The following is a 20,716-nucleotide window of genomic DNA, read 5'->3' as shown; positions in this document are numbered from 1 at the left end:
TCATCCGCCCGGAACTGCTTCTGTGTACAACTGTTGGTGCAAGCTAGATTAAAGTGATTGTTACGTTTTGAATATGTATATTTTTCTTACAAAAACGCATTTTTATTTCACTTCTTTGGGACTGAAGCATTGCAACACCCGCTTTACTTGCAATAAAACAATGGAATAGCCAGGACAATTTTTAATATAACTCCGACTGGATTCGTCTGAAAGAAGAAAGTTATAGCCTATACACCTAGGATGCCTCTGGGGTGAGTAAAACACGACCTAATTTTCATTTTTGGGTGAACTAACCCTTTAATAATGACCTTCTGAAGTGAATTGATGTATGCTGTTCTGTGTCAGCAGCACCATACACGGATACGCTGTTTATGTTGTTTACGTTTTGATCTGAACATAAACAATGCATCCGTGTATATTTTAAAATACCTGCAGGTAATTACATCTGAAGTTCAATTCACTTCAGAAGATCTTTATTAACCCCTTGGAGCCGTGTGGAGTACTTTTAATGATGGATGGATGCACTTTATTGGACTTCAAAATCTCAACACCCATTCACTGCCATTATAAAGCTTGGAAGAGCCAGGACAATTTTTAATATAACTCTGATTGTATTTGTCTGAAAGAAGAAAGTCATATACACCTAGGATGGCTTGAGGATGAGTAAATCATGGGGTAATTTTCATTTTTGAGTGAACTATCCCTTTAAGTTTAGGTGTGGGTAGGATTAAGGGATCTAAAATATAGTCATGCAGAATAAGGTATTAACATGTGCTTTATAAGAACTAATAAACAGCCAATATGCTAGTAATATACATGCTAATAAGCAACTTGTTAATAGTGAGAATTGGTCCCTAAACTAAAGTGTTACCATTTTTTCTTTTTGATATGTATTTAACTTGCTACAAAGTGTCTCAAAATAAACTTTGAAAGATTTGATTCTGCTAAACTGACAAATGTTTGTGCTCATGTATCAACCTAACTTAAAAATACTACTAAAAAGCCCTGTAAACACATTCTCCAGGAAGTTGTGTAAAGCCAGTCAATCAGATTAGAGCTTGCCAGATAGAGAAAGTGCTTTCCAGTTTTGTGTGCAAAATGCATGAGACGGTCAGTGGACAGATTGCTGGGGGTCAGTGGGCCTGCCATCTGAGATTACACACATATACACACACACACATGTGCACATGTACAGTACACAAGCACACAGACACATCGGTAGCAGGGAGATCCATTGTTCGGTAATGTGATTCCAGAGGGTGATGGATGACCATGGGGATCTCCACAGAGGTGATTAATAATAAATGCAGAGACACAGGAAGAGATGAGCATTAAAACTCTCTTCTCTCCTCTGGTTCTCAACAACACTCCATCCACCAATAAAACTGCAGGCTTAAATAAGCCTCTTATTTCACTCAGACTTACTGACTGTAAAACTACAGCAGGAATCACATGAGAAACCATGGAAACTATTAAGATGACCACTAATGAACATACCGTATTACAGTGGCTTCTGTCAGAAACGAAAGCCTTTAAAAACAAGATTATAATAATGAGCAGCTTTCCGAAGAGCGAAGGAGAGAAAGTACCATTTTTGGGCCAGTAAGTGATGTGCATGCCTCATTTACCATCTGTCATCACAGGCTGAGGTTCCATTCAGTCTTTCACCCCTTCATTCATGCTTTTTTTAGCTATGTGCAACAGCTTAGTACAGACCTTGAAAAACCGAGGTTCTTTAACTTGACCGCCGCTATGTGACATTTAACCAGACTGTCTTCAGCTTAAGAGTGATTTTGTTCGCATGAATTGATTTTAAGAGTTCTTCTATTCTCTTTTGCCGCCTTAGCTATTGACTTTGATGTTAAGCAACTCCAGAACTAAGATCAGAGCTTCTCCTCATCCGATGCTGATTGAAATGCAAAGAGGTCGAGTAAAAGGACACGCAGTCGCTGTTGTGCGTTATCTCTCTTGCTGTTTGCTTACCAGAGCTTTCAATCATGTGATCCGTTCCTGTTAGGACTCACATTCACTTCATCTCAACTCCAGTGAACCAGAACAACACAGAAAACAGACATAGCTTTCAAGATGACTATGACTAAGCACAGACGTGCAGTCTCAAAATGAAATCAAAAAGGACCATTTTGGGGTCAATGACAAAATGCATTGTTTTGGTCCAAATCTACTAATATATTCAAAATTTTTAAAATGCAGTGACTTGAATACACCAAAAAGACAATGTTTTTAATTCTAAATTAAAATTTATTTTCTTATTTTATATATTACAGATTAAACACACACACAGTCTATATAAATATGTAAAATATATAATAAACTATTTATAATTTAAACATTTAAATATATATATTTTTTATTTATCAAAAGTGACAGTAAAGACATGTATAATGTTATAAAACTTCTTTTGAATGTTCTATTCATCAAAGAATCCTCAAAAATGTATAATGATTTCCACAAATATCTTTTCAACACTGATAAATAATAAGAAATATTTAAATGAATTCTGAGGATCATGTGACACTGAAGACTAGAGTAATGGCTGCTGAAAATTCAGCTTTGCCTTAAAAAGGATGGGTCAACAGTGCAATTATATGTGTAATTACAGAAAATAATTGCAGATGTAATTACCTGCAGGTATTTTTAATAATATAAGTACAATGTAAAAAACATGTATGTACATAAAAAGTGCACTGTATCAAATGATTCAATGTATAAATACATTTAGGCCACCTAATATAAAGTTCCCACACTTTCTTTAAAAAAATAGTACCAACCTCAAAATTTGGTAATGTACAGTCATGGCCAAAAGTTTTGGCATTGACATAAATTTTGTGTTTTGCAAAGTTTGCTGCTTCAGTATTTGTAGATTATTTTCCCACATGTTTCTATGGTATACTGAAAAACAATGATAAGCATATCATACGTTTTAAAGGCTTTTATTGGCAAAAAAAATATGAGTCAATATTTATTTACAGTGTTGACCCTTGTTCTTCATAACCTCTAAAATTTGTTTTGGCATGCTGGATATTAGCTTCTGGGCCAAATCCTGACTGATGGCAATCCATTCTTGCCTTATTAGTTCTCGGAGTTGATCACAAGCTTGTCCACAAAATGCACGGATCATCACCAAATTGCTCCTGGATCGTTGGAAGAAGTCGCTCTTGCAGGACGTTTGATACCATTTTTTATTCATGGCAGTGTTTTTGGGCAGAATTATGAGAGAGCCCACTCCCTTGGTTAAAAAGCAACCCCACACATGGATGGTATCAGGATGCGTCACTGTTGGCACATCTTGGACTTATGGTAGCGTTCACCTTTTCTTCTCCGAACAATCGATTTTCCAGATGTCCCAAACAGTCGGAAGGGAGCTTCATCAGAGAAAATAACTTTGCACTAGTCTTCTGCTGTCTAATCCTTGTACTTCCTGCAGAATTTCAATCTGTCCTTGATGTTTTTCTTGGAGAGAAGTGGATGGTCATTTTGTGTCAGGATCAAAAAACAGTGAAATTTGTTTTTTTGTGAAAAGTTTATTTTTTGGCAAGTTAAGCTTTTGCCAATTATTTAAAATGCATCTGATCACTCTACATAATAATCTAGAAACAATGTGAATGAACACCACAACAGCTTAAGCAGCAAACTTTGCAAAACACAAAAATTTATGTTACTGCCAAAACTTTTGGCCATGACTGTATGCATATATAAGCATTTTTTAAACAACGTACACAACGTATGTACACAGATACATTGTTTATGTTCAGATCAAAGCGTAAACAACGTAAACAGCATATCCGCGTACGGTGCTGCTGACACAGAACAGCATACATTATTTATGTATGTGATACTCTCTAAAATGGCGCGGAGGAGACTAATTGTTGAATAAAGTCATTATTTTTGTTTTCTTTGCGCACAAAATTATTCTCGTAGCTTTATAACATTACGGTTGAACCACTGATGTCACATGGATTATTTTAACGATCTCCTTACTACGTTTCTGAGCCTTGACATATCGCCCCCTCCCGGAAGTCATGTCCTCGCGCCGTAGAAACAACAGAGGGAGGGACGGGACGGGTGGGACCTTGGGTGGAGGACGGCAAACAGAGTCCAGGGTGGAGACGACGGAGGGAGGAGCCAGGGAGGAGAAAGGAGGAGCCAAGGTGGACCAGACGGAGGGAGGAGCCAGGGAGGAGAAAGGAGGAGCCAAGGTGGACCAGACGGAGGGAGGAGCCAGGGAGGAGACAGGAGGAACTTGGAGCAGGCGGAGCCAGGCAGGACCCAGGCCACAGCCATAACGGCGACCCACGGTGGAGCCGACGGAGGGAGGAAGGGACGAAAGAAAGGAGGAGCCTGACTGAGCCGGAGGGATGGAGGGACGAGGCGCAGCCGGAGGAGTGGAGTCCCGAGGCGAAGGATGGTCGACGACAGACCAAGGCGGAGCCGGAGGGACGAGGGAACCCGGTGGAGTCAGTGGACTAACGAGCCATGGCGGAGAGGAGGGAGCTAGGAGCCATGGTGGAGCTTCTGGGTCGACGGGCCGAGGCGGAGTCCTGGACTCTGAGGCGGAGGCAAGGGATTCTTCAGCCATGTCGACGATGGAGACTGGCAGACCCGCGGGGCTCGCACCGTGCTGATGGTGGGCTGAGGGAGAGCAGAGGGGCTGCCAGACGACAGTGGTGGAGGAGGCAGGAGCGGGCGGGTGGGTGTGCATTTTTGAGCCTCCAGGCTTTCAGGGCTGATGTGCACTGCCCACACACACCAAATAGCGACTCCCAGCACGGGGAGCACGACTGACAGGGGAACAACAGGGCTGCACTTGGGAACATAGTCTCTCTCTGAGCAGGGCGTGGAAACAGGAGCCCTCTCTGGGCTGGACGGGGGGACAAGAGCCAGTTCTGGGCTGAGCGTAGGAGCAGGACTGACAGAGGGCTCCGACAAAGGAGGGAGGAGAGGGGGCAGATCAGCATATACATCCATGACCTCTCCCTTGAAGTCCAGCAGTCCCAGATCCACATTCAGCTCACCCTCAGCCATGGTGCAGGGGGCGGAGCTCCTCTCCGCGATCTCACAGTCCATAGCTTTTTCCCTCATGGCGAGCTGTGTTGCCGGCTCTCGCACCTGGACTGACGTCATGAACAGCTCCGGCTCCACGGCGATCCTCAGCTCTGTCGCTCCATGCGGCGATGGCTCGTCGGTCGCGGCGGTTTCGGGCTCTTCATCAACGGTGGGCTCAGGCTTGAGCTCCACACAGCGAGGTGATGGTGGGCTGGGCTCTGGGTCCAGAGTGGAACTGGCGAGATCCTCCTTGGAACAGACGGTGAACGGGGATCTGTTTCTCGCCAGTATCCACTCCACAAAGGTGGAAAAATCCATTCGAGGGCCATCTTCAGACGACAGCGCTCTGCACGCGGGGTTCAGGCAGGCGTCGTAGAATGTGTAGAGCGCGTTTGTCTAGGTAGCTGGTGAGATGAGATTTGTCATAGCACATCAACACATGCTTATGTGAATAATTAAGCGAAGCGTCTTCTCATAGGATAAGAACACGCAGTCTCATTAATAATTTAATAGACACCGATGCGTCATCGATGTCCATTGCCACGTCACATATTGTGACGTCAACACAATGTAGATTTTAAATCCGGAAGATGAAAATAGTGCAAAAATGCTTAAAATGTACCAGTTTTCTCCAACAGTTAAAATTATCGGATGCTAACATTGTCTTCTATGATGTGCAACACAAACACCTCTGCTAAAATCTCAGAAGAAGTAGTCTGGGGATTCATGACCCTTTAAACGGGGTAATTAACAAGACACAGGTGAATCAAATATGACAATCAGACAAGGGAGAAACTAGGTCATGGAGCACATGGGGAGAAAAACACACAGACAGGTCCATATCCCTGACACTATGGGAGGGTCAGAGAGATCTCAGAATGCATCAAAAATATCTTAATTTGTGTTCCGAAGATGAACGAAAGTCTTACAGGTTTGGAACGACGTGAGGGTGAGTAATTAATGACAGAATTTTCATTTTTGGGTGAACTATTCCTTTAAGTAATGGCATGTTCAAGATGTAACGAAAATATGTTCTTAGTTATTACTTGATGATTAAACCACATAAAAGTCAGATTACATTAGTACAATTGTAATTGCCGTTCCACTTTGAGTTTAAAAGAATGAACCCCTTGCAGATTCATACTGTGCGTAAGTAGTCTTTTAGCAGATGCTTTTATCTGAAGTCTTATCTGAAGCGACTTACTAAAGTGCACTTACGGCCGGGACAATCTGTCTGGAGCAATCTGGGGTTAAATGTCTTGCCCAAGGGTACAATGAAGAAGTGATTTCCTCCTTACTGGGATTAAAACAGCGACCTTCTGGTCAAGCGCCCCAAGCTTAAGCCAACACCACCCCTTCAGATTAAAGGAAATCAAATCAGCACAAACCCATGAAATCACTCATAATTTCAACTTCATCATTTCTGAAACACTCACAAGCTTGCAGCTCTGAGCTGCAGCCCCAGTTTTCCTTTAGGGAAACATCAAAGCTCGAATTGGCCTTTGAAGTCAGAAGAGCTGAGCCGAGCGGCATACATCTCGCCAGTCTGCCCTGCATTTGTTTACAGCCCTGTTCTTGGCTAATATAAAGCAGAATGTGCGTGTTACATGCACCCAAACTAGATGAAACAAGGCTTCTGGCAAAAAAGCCGGCGAGGCTGGTAGAGGCGCAGTATATGGCATACGATGATTACACCGGGGGCACGGAGCTAATGACAGCTCTCCGTACCGCAGGCAGAAAAGACTCCCCGCCTGCTGCAGGCCTCGTGGCTGCAGTGCACTTCTGCTTTTTCAGCAACATGCATGTGAGCTAATCTATTTGGGAATGGATGGCAACCACGGAGAGTCATGGCTTGGCTTGATCCCTTTACTGGATCTCAAGAGCCCGTGGCTTTGCGTGGAGGAGGAGTCGTGGTTCTGTGCATCTGCATGAAGAGTTACAGCAAGCATGAAGTGAATTAGACAAACCCTCTCTTTTTCTCTCCCAAGGTCACTATTGAGCTTTAATGGAATGAGTGCCTACACGAAAACGGTTCTTCTTTACACGCCCATTCAACAAAGCTTGTTATTTGAACTTGTACTCCCTTGAGACGTGTACTGTCCCTCAGATCACACATCCCTCCTTCTGTTCTTACAAACGCAATGCCGAGCGGCACAGCATGGGAACAGGGTGTTAACATGCTTTTCTGTGTGGGAGTGATTCTGAGCGCGTTTCCAACCTTATCTCTCCTCACATTTGTGATCAGTGTATTTAAACACCTGCACACTCTTTTGTGCTTCTCACACCTCCAGCCAACCTGATGCTTTTTGCTCTGTTTTGTGTCTTACGGTGCATTTGGGGACGGTGGTTTCCCTTCCACCCAATGTTTGTTTCTTATCTAAGTTCACAAAATGTAAAAAAGTCATATATATACACTGCCCTTCAAAAGTTTGGGGTCAGTGTGATTTTTTTTTTTTTTTCAGTTTTTGTGAAAGAAATTAATATTTTTATTCAGCAAAAAGATCAAAAGTGACAGCAAATACATTTATAATGTTACAAAAGACATATTTAAAAAAAAAATGCTATTCTTTTGAACTAAAAAGAATCATGAAAAATGTTTCACGGTAAGCAGCATAACTGTTTTCAACATTTGCGATAAGAAATATTTTCTGAGCTGCAAATCAGCATATTAGACTAATTTCCAAAGGATCATGTGACACTGAAGACTGGTGTAATGGCTACAGAAAATTCAGCTTTGCCAATCTACATTTTAAAATGCATTAAAATAGAAAACAGTTATTGTATAATGACATTTCACAATATTCATGTTTTTATTGTATTTTTGATTAAATAAATGGCAGAGAAAAACCTACCAACCCTAAACTTTTGGACAGTAGAGAATATGGTGAAGATTTAAATGTGTAGTAGGTCAGTTTGGAACCTGTGTGAAAATATGTCATAGGTTTTGAAAAGTAAGTAATTGTATGTGAAGGTTAGTATATCGACAGTCAAACTTCCTTACATGTGATAATGCAGCTTAAACGCCACATGACACCCAGCTAGGAAGATGACAGGTGATTTTAAAAGCTCATTTTCAACATCAATAATTTCTCGGGGATAATAATATCAGGATAATAGAAAATCTTTCGAGTGAATAAAACAGAGAGAGGAACAGCTTTTAGGTTAATTAGTTTTCATCACACGCCTATGAAAACGTTTGATGAGTCATTTTAGATGCAAAAAAATCTGAAATGTTGGGATTTAGGATATATATGCCTGGCCTAGCCTAACCTAGATCCCTTGAGACAATGGGTGGGAAGTGCATTTGTACTGGATGTGTCCAAACCAGTTTTTTGTTCCCATGTTACAAGTTACAACATGTTTAAATGGACACAAAAAAAAAAACATGTTGTTGGCATTACTGGCAGTGATTTACTTGGGATATCAACAGTTGACACTGATGACAAATGTATAAACAATGCTGACATTATACTATTGCTGTTATGCCCAAATTACACTTGGGTCATTCCACGAAATGAGTCTTTTCCGTTTTAAAAAGGTGACATTTCTGCTGACATACTGTAAACATCCCGACAGAAAAGTCTTAATTGTTAATAGACTGTTTTCTAAATAAATAAATTAAATAAATAAATCCAATATTAATAAACTGACTTCTAAAGTTGTGGTGAATTAGAAGAAACGACAAATCTTTTCTTCCATATTATGATGTACATCTGAGTGGATTCATTTCATGCCGACTTCAATAAACACAATGTTAATCAATTGCATTATGTCATTTCAAGCTAAATTTCCAAATAAAAATGTGTTACCATATATGCTATAAATGCACGGTTCATTTAACAATTAGCTAACAGCCTTGTACTCAAGGTCATGACACTACATGCAGATATTTTCTCAAATAGTTTTCGATAATCTGTTGTTTACTGTACAAAATCATGGTAACGGGACTGATTATGTAAGGTTTTTTAATAAATCGCACAAAATATAAGATAACAGTTATATTATTATTTATGGACTTTATGTTAAAGGGCTGACACATGACTTTAATAATAAAAAAAAAATATATATAGATAAATACAGCCTATGTCGAGAGGGGGGAAAACGAAATGCTTATAGTTCCACATAAAATGCATGCAGTAACCAATGATATCTCACTGAGAAATATGTTATTTGGCATTACAATTCAGCATGGTGCACATTTTTGATTTGTAGTTCCCACCAAAGAAGTCTGATCAGATAGAAGTGGCCTTTAAAACTCGTGCACAGTGAGTGTGACATTACACAATCTTCTGCTAGCGTGCATTGGTGATAGCAACGACTGCATGCTTTTGCATTGGTGAAGAAGTCAAAGGTGGGTCTAGTTCACCCTGGATGAAGAAAAGGTACGACACACCTCTTCACCGTGTTCTATCCCGTCTGCTTTAATTACATCCAAAACCACAGAAATTAAAGTGCCAGTGCCAACCATCTCCATTCTGCTATCGTCACGTCAATTGCTTGCTTATTCAGATTCCCAAACAAAATAGTCCTGTTTGATTATGATTCATCAGCAGGCTACTCACCCGAAGAGACGGAAGAACCCGACAGACTGGAGTTGCTGGACGCTGCCATCGCGTCTAATTTACTGAATCTACCCGCTTACTGGCGTCTGTTAGGGCTTGACAGCTCTTCCATCTCAGTCTCTGCTCTCCTGACCTGTCTTCAGCTCTCCAGAGTTCCTCCTAAACAGCCGATAATATCCAGCTGTGAGTGTCGGATCAGACGGGAGTCGCCAGCGCTGCCGCATTTACAGGCGCGTGTGTGGCAGCAGAAGAACCGTATGATGAAACTATATAGTTGATACAACCTCAGATATACGAACAGAAAATGTGACAACTCATCTACTCTTCATCGTAATGAAAAGCAGAATTCAAAAAAACTTCCCGACTGTTCCGTGTGCTGTCAGTGCCAGTAGGTTTCGCCATATTTAGAGACAGGGATTTGACTGTATCGCTTCCATGTGCCACTTCAAAGCTCGTAATAAACACACAGTGTGTGCAGAGGCGAATCCGCCTTCTTAAAGTGGAAGAGACGCGCGCACATTCCTCCTGTCTACCTGACCGTGCTGTAAACCTATTACATGCCTCTCGGCTCTGTGCTTCTGTCACCATATAAGAAAGTTGCGTTCCTTTTGCTGTTCAGAAATGTTGCATGTTTAGAAATTATGGCTTTCCTGTGCTTTGACATGCTGCAGTTACAGCATGCGCATAACGGCGCAGTAATAAAGGTACAGTTGGTGTTCCATTACTTAAAAAAAAAAAAGGGCATTAGATGCTTGTTTTGTTGCAAGATCTATCAAATATGCTTGATAAACTACTATCTAACAAAAATTAACCTAGCGTGAAAAGTGGCTCATTTTAAAAACATCAAATGTCTGTAGTTTATTACATCACTGTATACTTTTTAAAGACATGTAATTTTGTCACACCCACTTGAAAAGCATGTTGCACTTTCCACAAATATAGTATAAAGGAGGCCTAGGTCTACTTTTTCCTGTCTAAAAAAAAGGGGCAGTAAAAAGAGATGGGACTAGGCTACCTTTAGAAAATGTTTAATGTCAATCTCAATAGGTCAAACTAAATTGTTTTTCTGTTACTTGTTGTTTTTGAGGTTTGCCCTAAGGTTTGTAACCAGCATTTGAGATGTGTTTAAATACAGTTTAAACCAATCATTTCTAGCAATAAACATCAATTAAATAGTTTGAGGACATGCAGTCAACACTGCTAAAAAATATATACTTACTTAGCCTATATTTATTACCCATCATTATGTTTCTTCTTGGGAGTCACAATTTTAAAGGAATCTTACTTTCTTTTGCAAACAGAAGACAGCAAAATGCTTAAACACAAAATGAGAAATATTAGCCTACATTTTTGGCCATTACAATTTATTAATATTCAAAAATAGCTTTTACTACAATATATTGGTCAAACTTAATATTGTTTTAAAATTGTTTAATACAGCTGATAAGGTCAGGACTTCTGATGATGGACAGGGCAAAATCACCTTTTTGTCTTTCTCATGCTCAAAAGTTGGCCTATATGCCTCTTAAGTGAGCTGTGGCATGTTATACAAGGCTGTTTCTTCATAAATGTCAGGTCAGAGCAAGTTTTTTTATTGGGGCAAGTTGTCACATGTATTTTAAATATTATTAATTTATACAATTTACTCGTTTGTTGGACAAAATAGTTTGATATTTTTATGTTTAAAGAATTGTATTTGTTTTGTAATTGTTTACCATGTTTATATTTTGTAATTTATTATTTTTACCTGGTTAGATTTTGTTCAAAAGTTCATAATGGACTGTTTAATGGCAGGTTCCATTCTAACAACATACACTATGAAGTGTTACAACATGCCCCACTTTTGAGGAAAATTCAACCTGTTTCAACATACTAACAGTAGGCATGTTCAATGACTTTTTGTAGTCAAGACGTTAACATATCTACAGAAGATGATTTTTTAAAATAAAGCAACCCTGAGAAATAGCCTATTAACTTGAGCCTTCTCTATTACATAGCAAATGCATATTGCATAATATTGTATATTGGAAAAGTTGCTTTGTGGGTTGAGCACTGCTTCTCTCAAATGGGCCTGTAGGGGTCAGTGTTTTCAACTGAAGTTCCTTGGATTCACTGCGATCACATGACTTCGAGGCCATATAGTCATGTGACTGCAACACATTCAAAGCGTGACAACAAGCTGATCTGCATTTACTTGTAGTTTCATATGCCGATGCAAACGGCTTCTGGATTTCTGATTGGCATCTGGCTTTAAGGTAACGCTATTATTATTACTGATCAGGAAAACAAGATGTATATAAATGATCAATTATTTGATTTGATAATTATCACACCTGCCATTCCTGCACATTATCTTTCCTGTTTACATATTCATAACATAATGTGCCGCGCATTATGTACGCATGTTGCTTATTTTCGATAATTCACAGACTGACAAGAGTTGTCTTTCTCTCATCTGATATGTTTAGGCTTGTAATAACAGGTAGCAGGTAATGCGAGCCTTTTAATATCAAGCTGGATCATTGATCCCCGTGTTATATTTCTTTGCTGTCTGCAGTTAAACTCTATAATGCTGAAGGAAACGCTGAGGCTGCTGTTCCTCGGGGCTCTTCTGGAGTCTGTCAGTCCCCGGGGCTGTTCCTCGTTCTTCTGCCGGAAATCACACCGTGTGAGCGGGTCACGTTTTGGAGTTGACCCGGGCAAACCTCTGATGCTCACCCCCTATCTGGAGGAAGGCAAGATAGAAGAAGGTATGCTTGCTGTTTGCATAGAATAATTTCAGTTCCTCTTCTTTCGTTCTTCTTTTACTTTAATTCGCTAAATAGGCTATAAGGTATTTTCCCTATTATGGAGAAGTTTGTGCGACTGATAGATCAGTGGAATTTACTTTGGTTGTCCACAAATTATAACTGCTATCATAATTCACTGATGTTTCTCACCTGTATGCTAATACACTTTCTTTTTTGTATTGTGGGTATGCAGCCAAAAAACTGAGTTTGGTGGGACCCCTTCCTGGTGCCAATGTCAAGAGTTACTCAGGATATCTCACTGTGAACAAGACTTACAACAGTAACCTTTTCTTCTGGTTCTTCCCTGCCCAGGTAATATGTTATGCACTTTTATTTTTTTAACACTGTACATGAACAGCAAAGATAAGACTGATCTGCTGACTGTAGCTTCTGCGTCAGTTGGCAATACTTGAGTCAAGTGTTTTCAGAAGTCGTTCACAACAAATTATATATAGTCAACAGATTTCGATTCAGTGATGTTATTACTGCACACTTATTTATTGTAGCATGTTTTTCTTTGTTTAGGAGAGACCAGAGACGGCTCCGGTGCTGCTGTGGCTGCAGGGAGGACCTGGAGGCACTTCCATGTTTGGCTTGTTTGTGGAGCACGGCCCATATTTTGTACATAAGAACCTCACGTGTGAGTACAAATGCTTGTATGCTGAGTTACACTATGTTGATGAAGATTAGCATGTTGTTTTTGTGTCTTATAAACATTGTATTATAGATGTTTTTTGGGCCAGAAAGGAATTTTTATTTGCTTAATGAAACCCTACACTTCAGATATCAATTTATGAAATTACATTAAAACGTTAGAATTTAACCCTTTAATGTCGTTCTGCAGTGGGCTATAGGGATTTCCCCTGGACATCACGATACTCTGTTCTTTACATCGACAACCCGGTGAGTAGACATGTTCCGGTATTGGGTAATACAATATATCATGATAATGAACATGCACGATATATATATTTTTTTTTATTCTGTGATTTTCTGGAAATAATTTGTATAAAAGTAATTTGCTCAAGTCATTTTCACTTAATTCCTAAAAACATATTTAGGAAAATTTGTTATATTGTTTTCCCTGCTTTTCATGCAATTTGACAATATTTTATGTATTTATTTATTTTCTGAAATTAGATAAAATGAGGTAAAGAGCTTTGCTGCATACATCTGAGTGTCTTTATATGGATATTTTCTGTCTTGTGTGTCATCCACACAGAATATAAGAATACAATTATTACACACATTATTTCTTTCTTTAAGAAGGAACTGAGTAAATTAAATAAGTCACATGTATTTTATCACTTGACAGCCTTACTGAAAATATGCTAATACAGTATGTGAATCTGGTGTTTCTATGACAGGTTTTAATTTAATTATACATACTAGATGGATATTTGTCGTTTATTTTTAAGGTTGGGACAGGATGGAGTTTCACTGAGGATGACCGAGGATTTGCCCAAAACCAGGATGATGTGGGCAGAGACTTGTACAGGTACAGTGGCAAACGTTTACTGTATATCTAAGACAACGAGAGATGTATGTGATAAATATTAGGGGTTTTTTGTCCCCTCCGCAGTGCCCTGATTCAGTTCTTCCAGATATTCAGTGAGTTCCAGTCTAATCCGTTCTACGCTACAGGCGAGGTGAGGAAGTGGACCTCATTTTGGATTGATACAATCAGAATCCTACTCTCTTGTACAGTCAAAATACTGTGCTGTTAACTATATTTAACATTTAAAATTCATAGTCATATGCAGGAAAGTATGTTCCAGCAATTGGCTACTACATCCACAAGAACAATCCCTCTGCCAAAGTGAAGATCAACTTCAAAGGAGTGGCCATTGGAGATGGTCTGTGTGACCCTGAACTGGTGAATGAAAATCTGCTTTAATTACATCCAAAACCACAGAAATTAAAGTGCCAGTGCCAACCATCTCCATTCTGCTATCGTCACGTCAATTGCTTGCTTATTCAGATTCCCAAACAAAATAGTCCTGTTTGATTATGATTCATCAGCAGGCTACTCACCCGAAGAGACGGAAGAACCCGACAGACTGGAGTTGCTGGACGCTGCCATCGCGTCTAATTTACTGAATCTACCCGCTTACTGGCGTCTGTTAGGGCTTGACAGCTCTTCCATCTCAGTCTCTGCTCTCCTGACCTGTCTTCAGCTCTCCAGAGTTCCTCCTAAACAGCCGATAATATCCAGCTGTGAGTGTCGGATCAGACGGGAGTCGCCAGCGCTGCCGCATTTACAGGCGCGTGTGTGGCAGCAGAAGAACCGTATGATGAAACTATATAGTTGATACAACCTCAGATATACGAACAGAAAATGTGACAACTCATCTACTCTTCATCGTAATGAAAAGCAGAATTCAAAAAAACTTCCCGACTGTTCCGTGTGCTGTCAGTGCCAGTAGGTTTCGCCATATTTAGAGACAGGGATTTGACTGTATCGCTTCCATGTGCCACTTCAAAGCTCGTAATAAACACACAGTGTGTGCAGAGGCGAATCCGCCTTCTTAAAGTGGAAGAGACGCGCGCACATTCCTCCTGTCTACCTGACCGTGCTGTAAACCTATTACATGCCTCTCGGCTCTGTGCTTCTGTCACCATATAAGAAAGTTGCGTTCCTTTTGCTGTTCAGAAATGTTGCATGTTTAGAAATTATGGCTTTCCTGTGCTTTGACATGCTGCAGTTACAGCATGCGCATAACGGCGCAGTAATAAAGGTACAGTTGGTGTTCCATTACTTAAAAAAAAAAAAGGGCATTAGATGCTTGTTTTGTTGCAAGATCTATCAAATATGCTTGATAAACTACTATCTAACAAAAATTAACCTAGCGTGAAAAGTGGCTCATTTTAAAAACATCAAATGTCTGTAGTTTATTACATCACTGTATACTTTTTAAAGACATGTAATTTTGTCACACCCACTTGAAAAGCATGTTGCACTTTCCACAAATATAGTATAAAGGAGGCCTAGGTCTACTTTTTCCTGTCTAAAAAAAAGGGGCAGTAAAAAGAGATGGGACTAGGCTACCTTTAGAAAATGTTTAATGTCAATCTCAATAGGTCAAACTAAATTGTTTTTCTGTTACTTGTTGTTTTTGAGGTTTGCCCTAAGGTTTGTAACCAGCATTTGAGATGTGTTTAAATACAGTTTAAACCAATCATTTCTAGCAATAAACATCAATTAAATAGTTTGAGGACATGCAGTCAACACTGCTAAAAAATATATACTTACTTAGCCTATATTTATTACCCATCATTATGTTTCTTCTTGGGAGTCACAATTTTAAAGGAATCTTACTTTCTTTTGCAAACAGAAGACAGCAAAATGCTTAAACACAAAATGAGAAATATTAGCCTACATTTTTGGCCATTACAATTTATTAATATTCAAAAATAGCTTTTACTACAATATATTGGTCAAACTTAATATTGTTTTAAAATTGTTTAATACAGCTGATAAGGTCAGGACTTCTGATGATGGACAGGGCAAAATCACCTTTTTGTCTTTCTCATGCTCAAAAGTTGGCCTATATGCCTCTTAAGTGAGCTGTGGCATGTTATACAAGGCTGTTTCTTCATAAATGTCAGGTCAGAGCAAGTTTTTTTATTGGGGCAAGTTGTCACATGTATTTTAAATATTATTAATTTATACAATTTACTCGTTTGTTGGACAAAATAGTTTGATATTTTTATGTTTAAAGAATTGTATTTGTTTTGTAATTGTTTACCATGTTTATATTTTGTAATTTATTATTTTTACCTGGTTAGATTTTGTTCAAAAGTTCATAATGGACTGTTTAATGGCAGGTTCCATTCTAACAACATACACTATGAAGTGTTACAACATGCCCCACTTTTGAGGAAAATTCAACCTGTTTCAACATACTAACAGTAGGCATGTTCAATGACTTTTTGTAGTCAAGACGTTAACATATCTACAGAAGATGATTTTTTAAAATAAAGCAACCCTGAGAAATAGCCTATTAACTTGAGCCTTCTCTATTACATAGCAAATGCATATTGCATAATATTGTATATTGGAAAAGTTGCTTTGTGGGTTGAGCACTGCTTCTCTCAAATGGGCCTGTAGGGGTCAGTGTTTTCAACTGAAGTTCCTTGGATTCACTGCGATCACATGACTTCGAGGCCATATAGTCATGTGACTGCAACACATTCAAAGCGTGACAACAAGCTGATCTGCATTTACTTGTAGTTTCATATGCCGATGCAAACGGCTTCTGGATTTCTGATTGGCATCTGGCTTTAAGGTAACGCTATTATTATTACTGATCAGGAAAACAAGATGTATATAAATGATCAATTATTTGATTTGATAATTATCACACCTGCCATTCCTGCACATTATCTTTCCTGTTTACATATTCATAACATAATGTGCCGCGCATTATGTACGCATGTTGCTTATTTTCGATAATTCACAGACTGACAAGAGTTGTCTTTCTCTCATCTGATATGTTTAGGCTTGTAATAACAGGTAGCAGGTAATGCGAGCCTTTTAATATCAAGCTGGATCATTGATCCCCGTGTTATATTTCTTTGCTGTCTGCAGTTAAACTCTATAATGCTGAAGGAAACGCTGAGGCTGCTGTTCCTCGGGGCTCTTCTGGAGTCTGTCAGTCCCCGGGGCTGTTCCTCGTTCTTCTGCCGGAAATCACACCGTGTGAGCGGGTCACGTTTTGGAGTTGACCCGGGCAAACCTCTGATGCTCACCCCCTATCTGGAGGAAGGCAAGATAGAAGAAGGTATGCTTGCTGTTTGCATAGAATAATTTCAGTTCCTCTTCTTTCGTTCTTCTTTTACTTTAATTCGCTAAATAGGCTATAAGGTATTTTCCCTATTATGGAGAAGTTTGTGCGACTGATAGATCAGTGGAATTTACTTTGGTTGTCCACAAATTATAACTGCTATCATAATTCACTGATGTTTCTCACCTGTATGCTAATACACTTTCTTTTTTGTATTGTGGGTATGCAGCCAAAAAACTGAGTTTGGTGGGACCCCTTCCTGGTGCCAATGTCAAGAGTTACTCAGGATATCTCACTGTGAACAAGACTTACAACAGTAACCTTTTCTTCTGGTTCTTCCCTGCCCAGGTAATATGTTATGCACTTTTATTTTTTTAACACTGTACATGAACAGCAAAGATAAGACTGATCTGCTGACTGTAGCTTCTGCGTCAGTTGGCAATACTTGAGTCAAGTGTTTTCAGAAGTCGTTCACAACAAATTATATATAGTCAACAGATTTCGATTCAGTGATGTTATTACTGCACACTTATTTATTGTAGCATGTTTTTCTTTGTTTAGGAGAGACCAGAGACGGCTCCGGTGCTGCTGTGGCTGCAGGGAGGACCTGGAGGCACTTCCATGTTTGGCTTGTTTGTGGAGCACGGCCCATATTTTGTACATAAGAACCTCACGTGTGAGTACAAATGCTTGTATGCTGAGTTACACTATGTTGATGAAGATTAGCATGTTGTTTTTGTGTCTTATAAACATTGTATTATAGATGTTTTTTGGGCCAGAAAGGAATTTTTATTTGCTTAATGAAACCCTACACTTCAGATATCAATTTATGAAATTACATTAAAACGTTAGAATTTAACCCTTTAATGTCGTTCTGCAGTGGGCTATAGGGATTTCCCCTGGACATCACGATACTCTGTTCTTTACATCGACAACCCGGTGAGTAGACATGTTCCGGTATTGGGTAATACAATATATCATGATAATGAACATGCACGATATATATATTTTTTTTTATTCTGTGATTTTCTGGAAATAATTTGTATAAAAGTAATTTGCTCAAGTCATTTTCACTTAATTCCTAAAAACATATTTAGGAAAATTTGTTATATTGTTTTCCCTGCTTTTCATGCAATTTGACAATATTTTATGTATTTATTTATTTTCTGAAATTAGATAAAATGAGGTAAAGAGCTTTGCTGCATACATCTGAGTGTCTTTATATGGATATTTTCTGTCTTGTGTGTCATCCACACAGAATATAAGAATACAATTATTACACACATTATTTCTTTCTTTAAGAAGGAACTGAGTAAATTAAATAAGTCACATGTATTTTATCACTTGACAGCCTTACTGAAAATATGCTAATACAGTATGTGAATCTGGTGTTTCTATGACAGGTTTTAATTTAATTATACATACTAGATGGATATTTGTCGTTTATTTTTAAGGTTGGGACAGGATGGAGTTTCACTGAAGATGACCGAGGGTTCGCCCAAAACCAGGATGATGTGGGCAGAGACTTGTACAGGTACAGTGGCAAACGTTTACTGTATATCTAAGACAACGAGAGATGTATGTGATAAATATTAGGGGTTTTTTGTCCCCTCCGCAGTGCCCTGATTCAGTTCTTCCAGATATTCAGTGAGTTCCAGTCTAATCCGTTCTACGCTACAGGCGAGGTGAGGAAGTGGACCTCATTTTGGATTGATACAATCAGAATCCTACTCTCTTGTACAGTCAAAATACTGTGCTGTTAACTATATTTAACATTTAAAATTCATAGTCATATGCAGGAAAGTATGTTCCAGCAATTGGCTACTACATCCACAAGAACAATCCCTCTGCCAAAGTGAAGATCAACTTCAAAGGAGTGGCCATTGGAGATGGTCTGTGTGACCCTGAACTGGTGAATGAAAATTATATTTCCTTTATTATAAACCCATCAGATGCCAGATAATTATAATTCACCGAAGTGCTATAGGCGCTATAAACATGACAGTATGACTTTCTGTAAAGCTTCTTTGAAATCATATGTATTGTGAAAAGCACTTGATTGTTCATATATGGACTTTGATCTCTCTAATCCACTTTTGTCTCAGATGCTGGGAGGTTATGCAGATTTCCTTTATCAGACGGGTCTCGTGGATGAGCTGCAGAGGCAGCATGTGCAGATGCAGACAGATGCAGGAGTCAAACTCATCCAGGAGCAGAGATGGGTGGAGGCCTTTCAGGTGAGTATGATAAACCAGGACACCCTGTGCCTGTGACACTGGGGCTTCTTTACTACCTCCGTTCTGAAAACATCTCGTCTCTCCGTCAGGTTTTTGACAGCTTACTGAATGGTGATCTTACTCCTTATCCCTCATACTTCCAAAATGTCACTGGTTGCACTAACTACTTCAACTACATGCAGTGTCAGGTACCCACACATTTCATTACAAGCAAATGGATGGGAATAAGGTGTTCTTGATTTGAATGGCTAGTTGTCTCATGTGTTTTTCCCTAAACAGGAACCTCCAGACCAGGAGTACTTTTCTGCATTTGTGACTCTGCCAGATGTTCGACGTTCCATCCATGTTGGAAATCTTACATTCCATGACGGCTCAGATGTTGAGAAGCATCTGCTTCAGGATGTCATGAAGTCCATCAAACCCTGGTTGGGCATCCTCATGGACAACTATAGAGTGAGGAAACAATTTCATTGATTGGGTTGGGAATTTTATGGCCTTTGTTAAATGACATAACTCTTTAATCATATTAATGCTTAGGTTTAGGGATGCGCAATATATTGCTACCATATTGATTATGGGACACAATTGGAGGGTTTTTTATCAGCTGATGTTTATCAATTTCTTCTGTTTTAAATTCTATTATCATCTAACTCTAAAAAACACTATTTAATAGAAGTACAATGATTTAATAAAATAGTATTAATTTAAATAAAAATAACAATTTAACCATGTAAAATCTGGCATATAAAGTAATAAGTCCGTTTTTTTAAGGAACAGTTTATTGAACCTTTAGACAAAATATTAGAAACAAATCTAAAAAAAGTTTGCATATGTCTTTTTTTTTTTTGAGTATCAAGGCACCTCAATGTTATTCAGAGGCTCAAACTTAGCAAAACTATACAATTCAGTATTTATATGGCCCAAAAAGTAAAATGAAATTCTGATAGCTTGTAATGTAAGTAAATTAGATCTTTATAACAGTATAGCAGACTATTTACATAAAATGATTACATTTACATTTACATTTATTCATTTAGCAGACGCTTTTATCCAAAGCGACTTACAAATGAGGACAATGGAAGCAATCAAAATCAACAAAAGAGCAATGATATACAAGTGCTATAAAGGGGTCATATGATGTTGCTAAAAAGAACATTATTTTGTGTATTTGGTGTAATGAAATGTGTTTATGCGGTTTAAAGTTCAAAAAACACATTATTTTCCACATACTGTACATTATTGTTTCTCCTCTATGCCCCGCCTTTCTGAAACGCGTC

The 20,716-nt window shown here is 38.9% G+C and overlaps 3 protein-coding genes across 3 annotated transcripts in view; 2 read left to right on the top strand and 1 right to left on the bottom strand.

Moving 5' to 3' along the window:
• chn2 (chimerin 2) overlaps nt 1-10,139 on the bottom strand; it is a 52,259-nt gene extending 42,120 nt beyond the window's left edge. Inside the window, exons 1-2 of the mRNA XM_016556289.1 lie at nt 9,926-10,139; nt 9,627-9,785 (exon numbers count right to left, since the gene is read on the bottom strand). Coding sequence (XP_016411775.1) covers nt 9,627-9,675 — 49 coding nt within the window. The 5' untranslated portion in view covers nt 9,676-9,785; nt 9,926-10,139. The remainder of the gene's footprint in view (nt 1-9,626; nt 9,786-9,925) is intronic.
• A 1,633-nt stretch (nt 10,140-11,772) lies between these two features.
• LOC107743199 (probable serine carboxypeptidase CPVL) lies at nt 11,773-14,312 on the top strand. Its single transcript, XM_016556343.1, has 8 exons — nt 11,773-11,881; nt 12,184-12,376; nt 12,609-12,727; nt 12,941-13,055; nt 13,260-13,318; nt 13,834-13,913; nt 13,998-14,064; nt 14,169-14,312. Exons 2-8 carry the CDS (start codon nt 12,196-12,198, stop codon nt 14,310-14,312), a joined length of 765 nt encoding a protein of 254 aa, XP_016411829.1. The 5' UTR covers nt 11,773-11,881; nt 12,184-12,195.
• A 2,283-nt stretch (nt 14,313-16,595) lies between these two features.
• Nucleotides 16,596-20,716, top strand: part of LOC107743225 (probable serine carboxypeptidase CPVL) — a 6,155-nt gene continuing 2,034 nt past the window's right edge. The window contains exons 1-11 of the mRNA XM_016556366.1: nt 16,596-16,704; nt 17,007-17,199; nt 17,432-17,550; nt 17,764-17,878; nt 18,083-18,141; nt 18,657-18,736; nt 18,821-18,887; nt 18,992-19,114; nt 19,308-19,439; nt 19,529-19,627; nt 19,719-19,892. Of these exons, the coding sequence (XP_016411852.1) occupies nt 17,019-17,199; nt 17,432-17,550; nt 17,764-17,878; nt 18,083-18,141; nt 18,657-18,736; nt 18,821-18,887; nt 18,992-19,114; nt 19,308-19,439; nt 19,529-19,627; nt 19,719-19,892 (1,149 nt within the window). The 5' untranslated portion in view covers nt 16,596-16,704; nt 17,007-17,018. The remainder of the gene's footprint in view (nt 16,705-17,006; nt 17,200-17,431; nt 17,551-17,763; nt 17,879-18,082; nt 18,142-18,656; nt 18,737-18,820; nt 18,888-18,991; nt 19,115-19,307; nt 19,440-19,528; nt 19,628-19,718; nt 19,893-20,716) is intronic.

The sequence above is a fragment of the Sinocyclocheilus rhinocerous genome, unplaced genomic scaffold (genome assembly GCF_001515625.1).
Source record: "Sinocyclocheilus rhinocerous isolate Xijiao unplaced genomic scaffold, SAMN03320098_v1.1 scaffold946, whole genome shotgun sequence".
Taxonomy (NCBI): Eukaryota; Metazoa; Chordata; class Actinopteri; order Cypriniformes; family Cyprinidae; genus Sinocyclocheilus; species Sinocyclocheilus rhinocerous.
The sequence above is the reverse complement of the archived record's forward strand: the minus strand, read 5'-3'. Positions and strand labels throughout refer to the sequence as shown.

Bases quoted from the DNA above. Each gene is read 5' to 3' on its own strand.
- LOC107743199 (XM_016556343.1), top strand. From the start codon at position 12,196: ATGCTGAAGGAAACGCTGAGGCTGCTGTTCCTCGGGGCTCTTCTGGAG. The intron at 12,377-12,608 runs GTATGCTTGCTG...GTGGGTATGCAG, and splicing joins GGAAGGCAAGATAGAAGAAG to CCAAAAAACTGAGTTTGGTG. The intron at 13,914-13,997 runs GTACAGTGGCAA...TCCCCTCCGCAG, and splicing joins GTGGGCAGAGACTTGTACAG to TGCCCTGATTCAGTTCTTCC.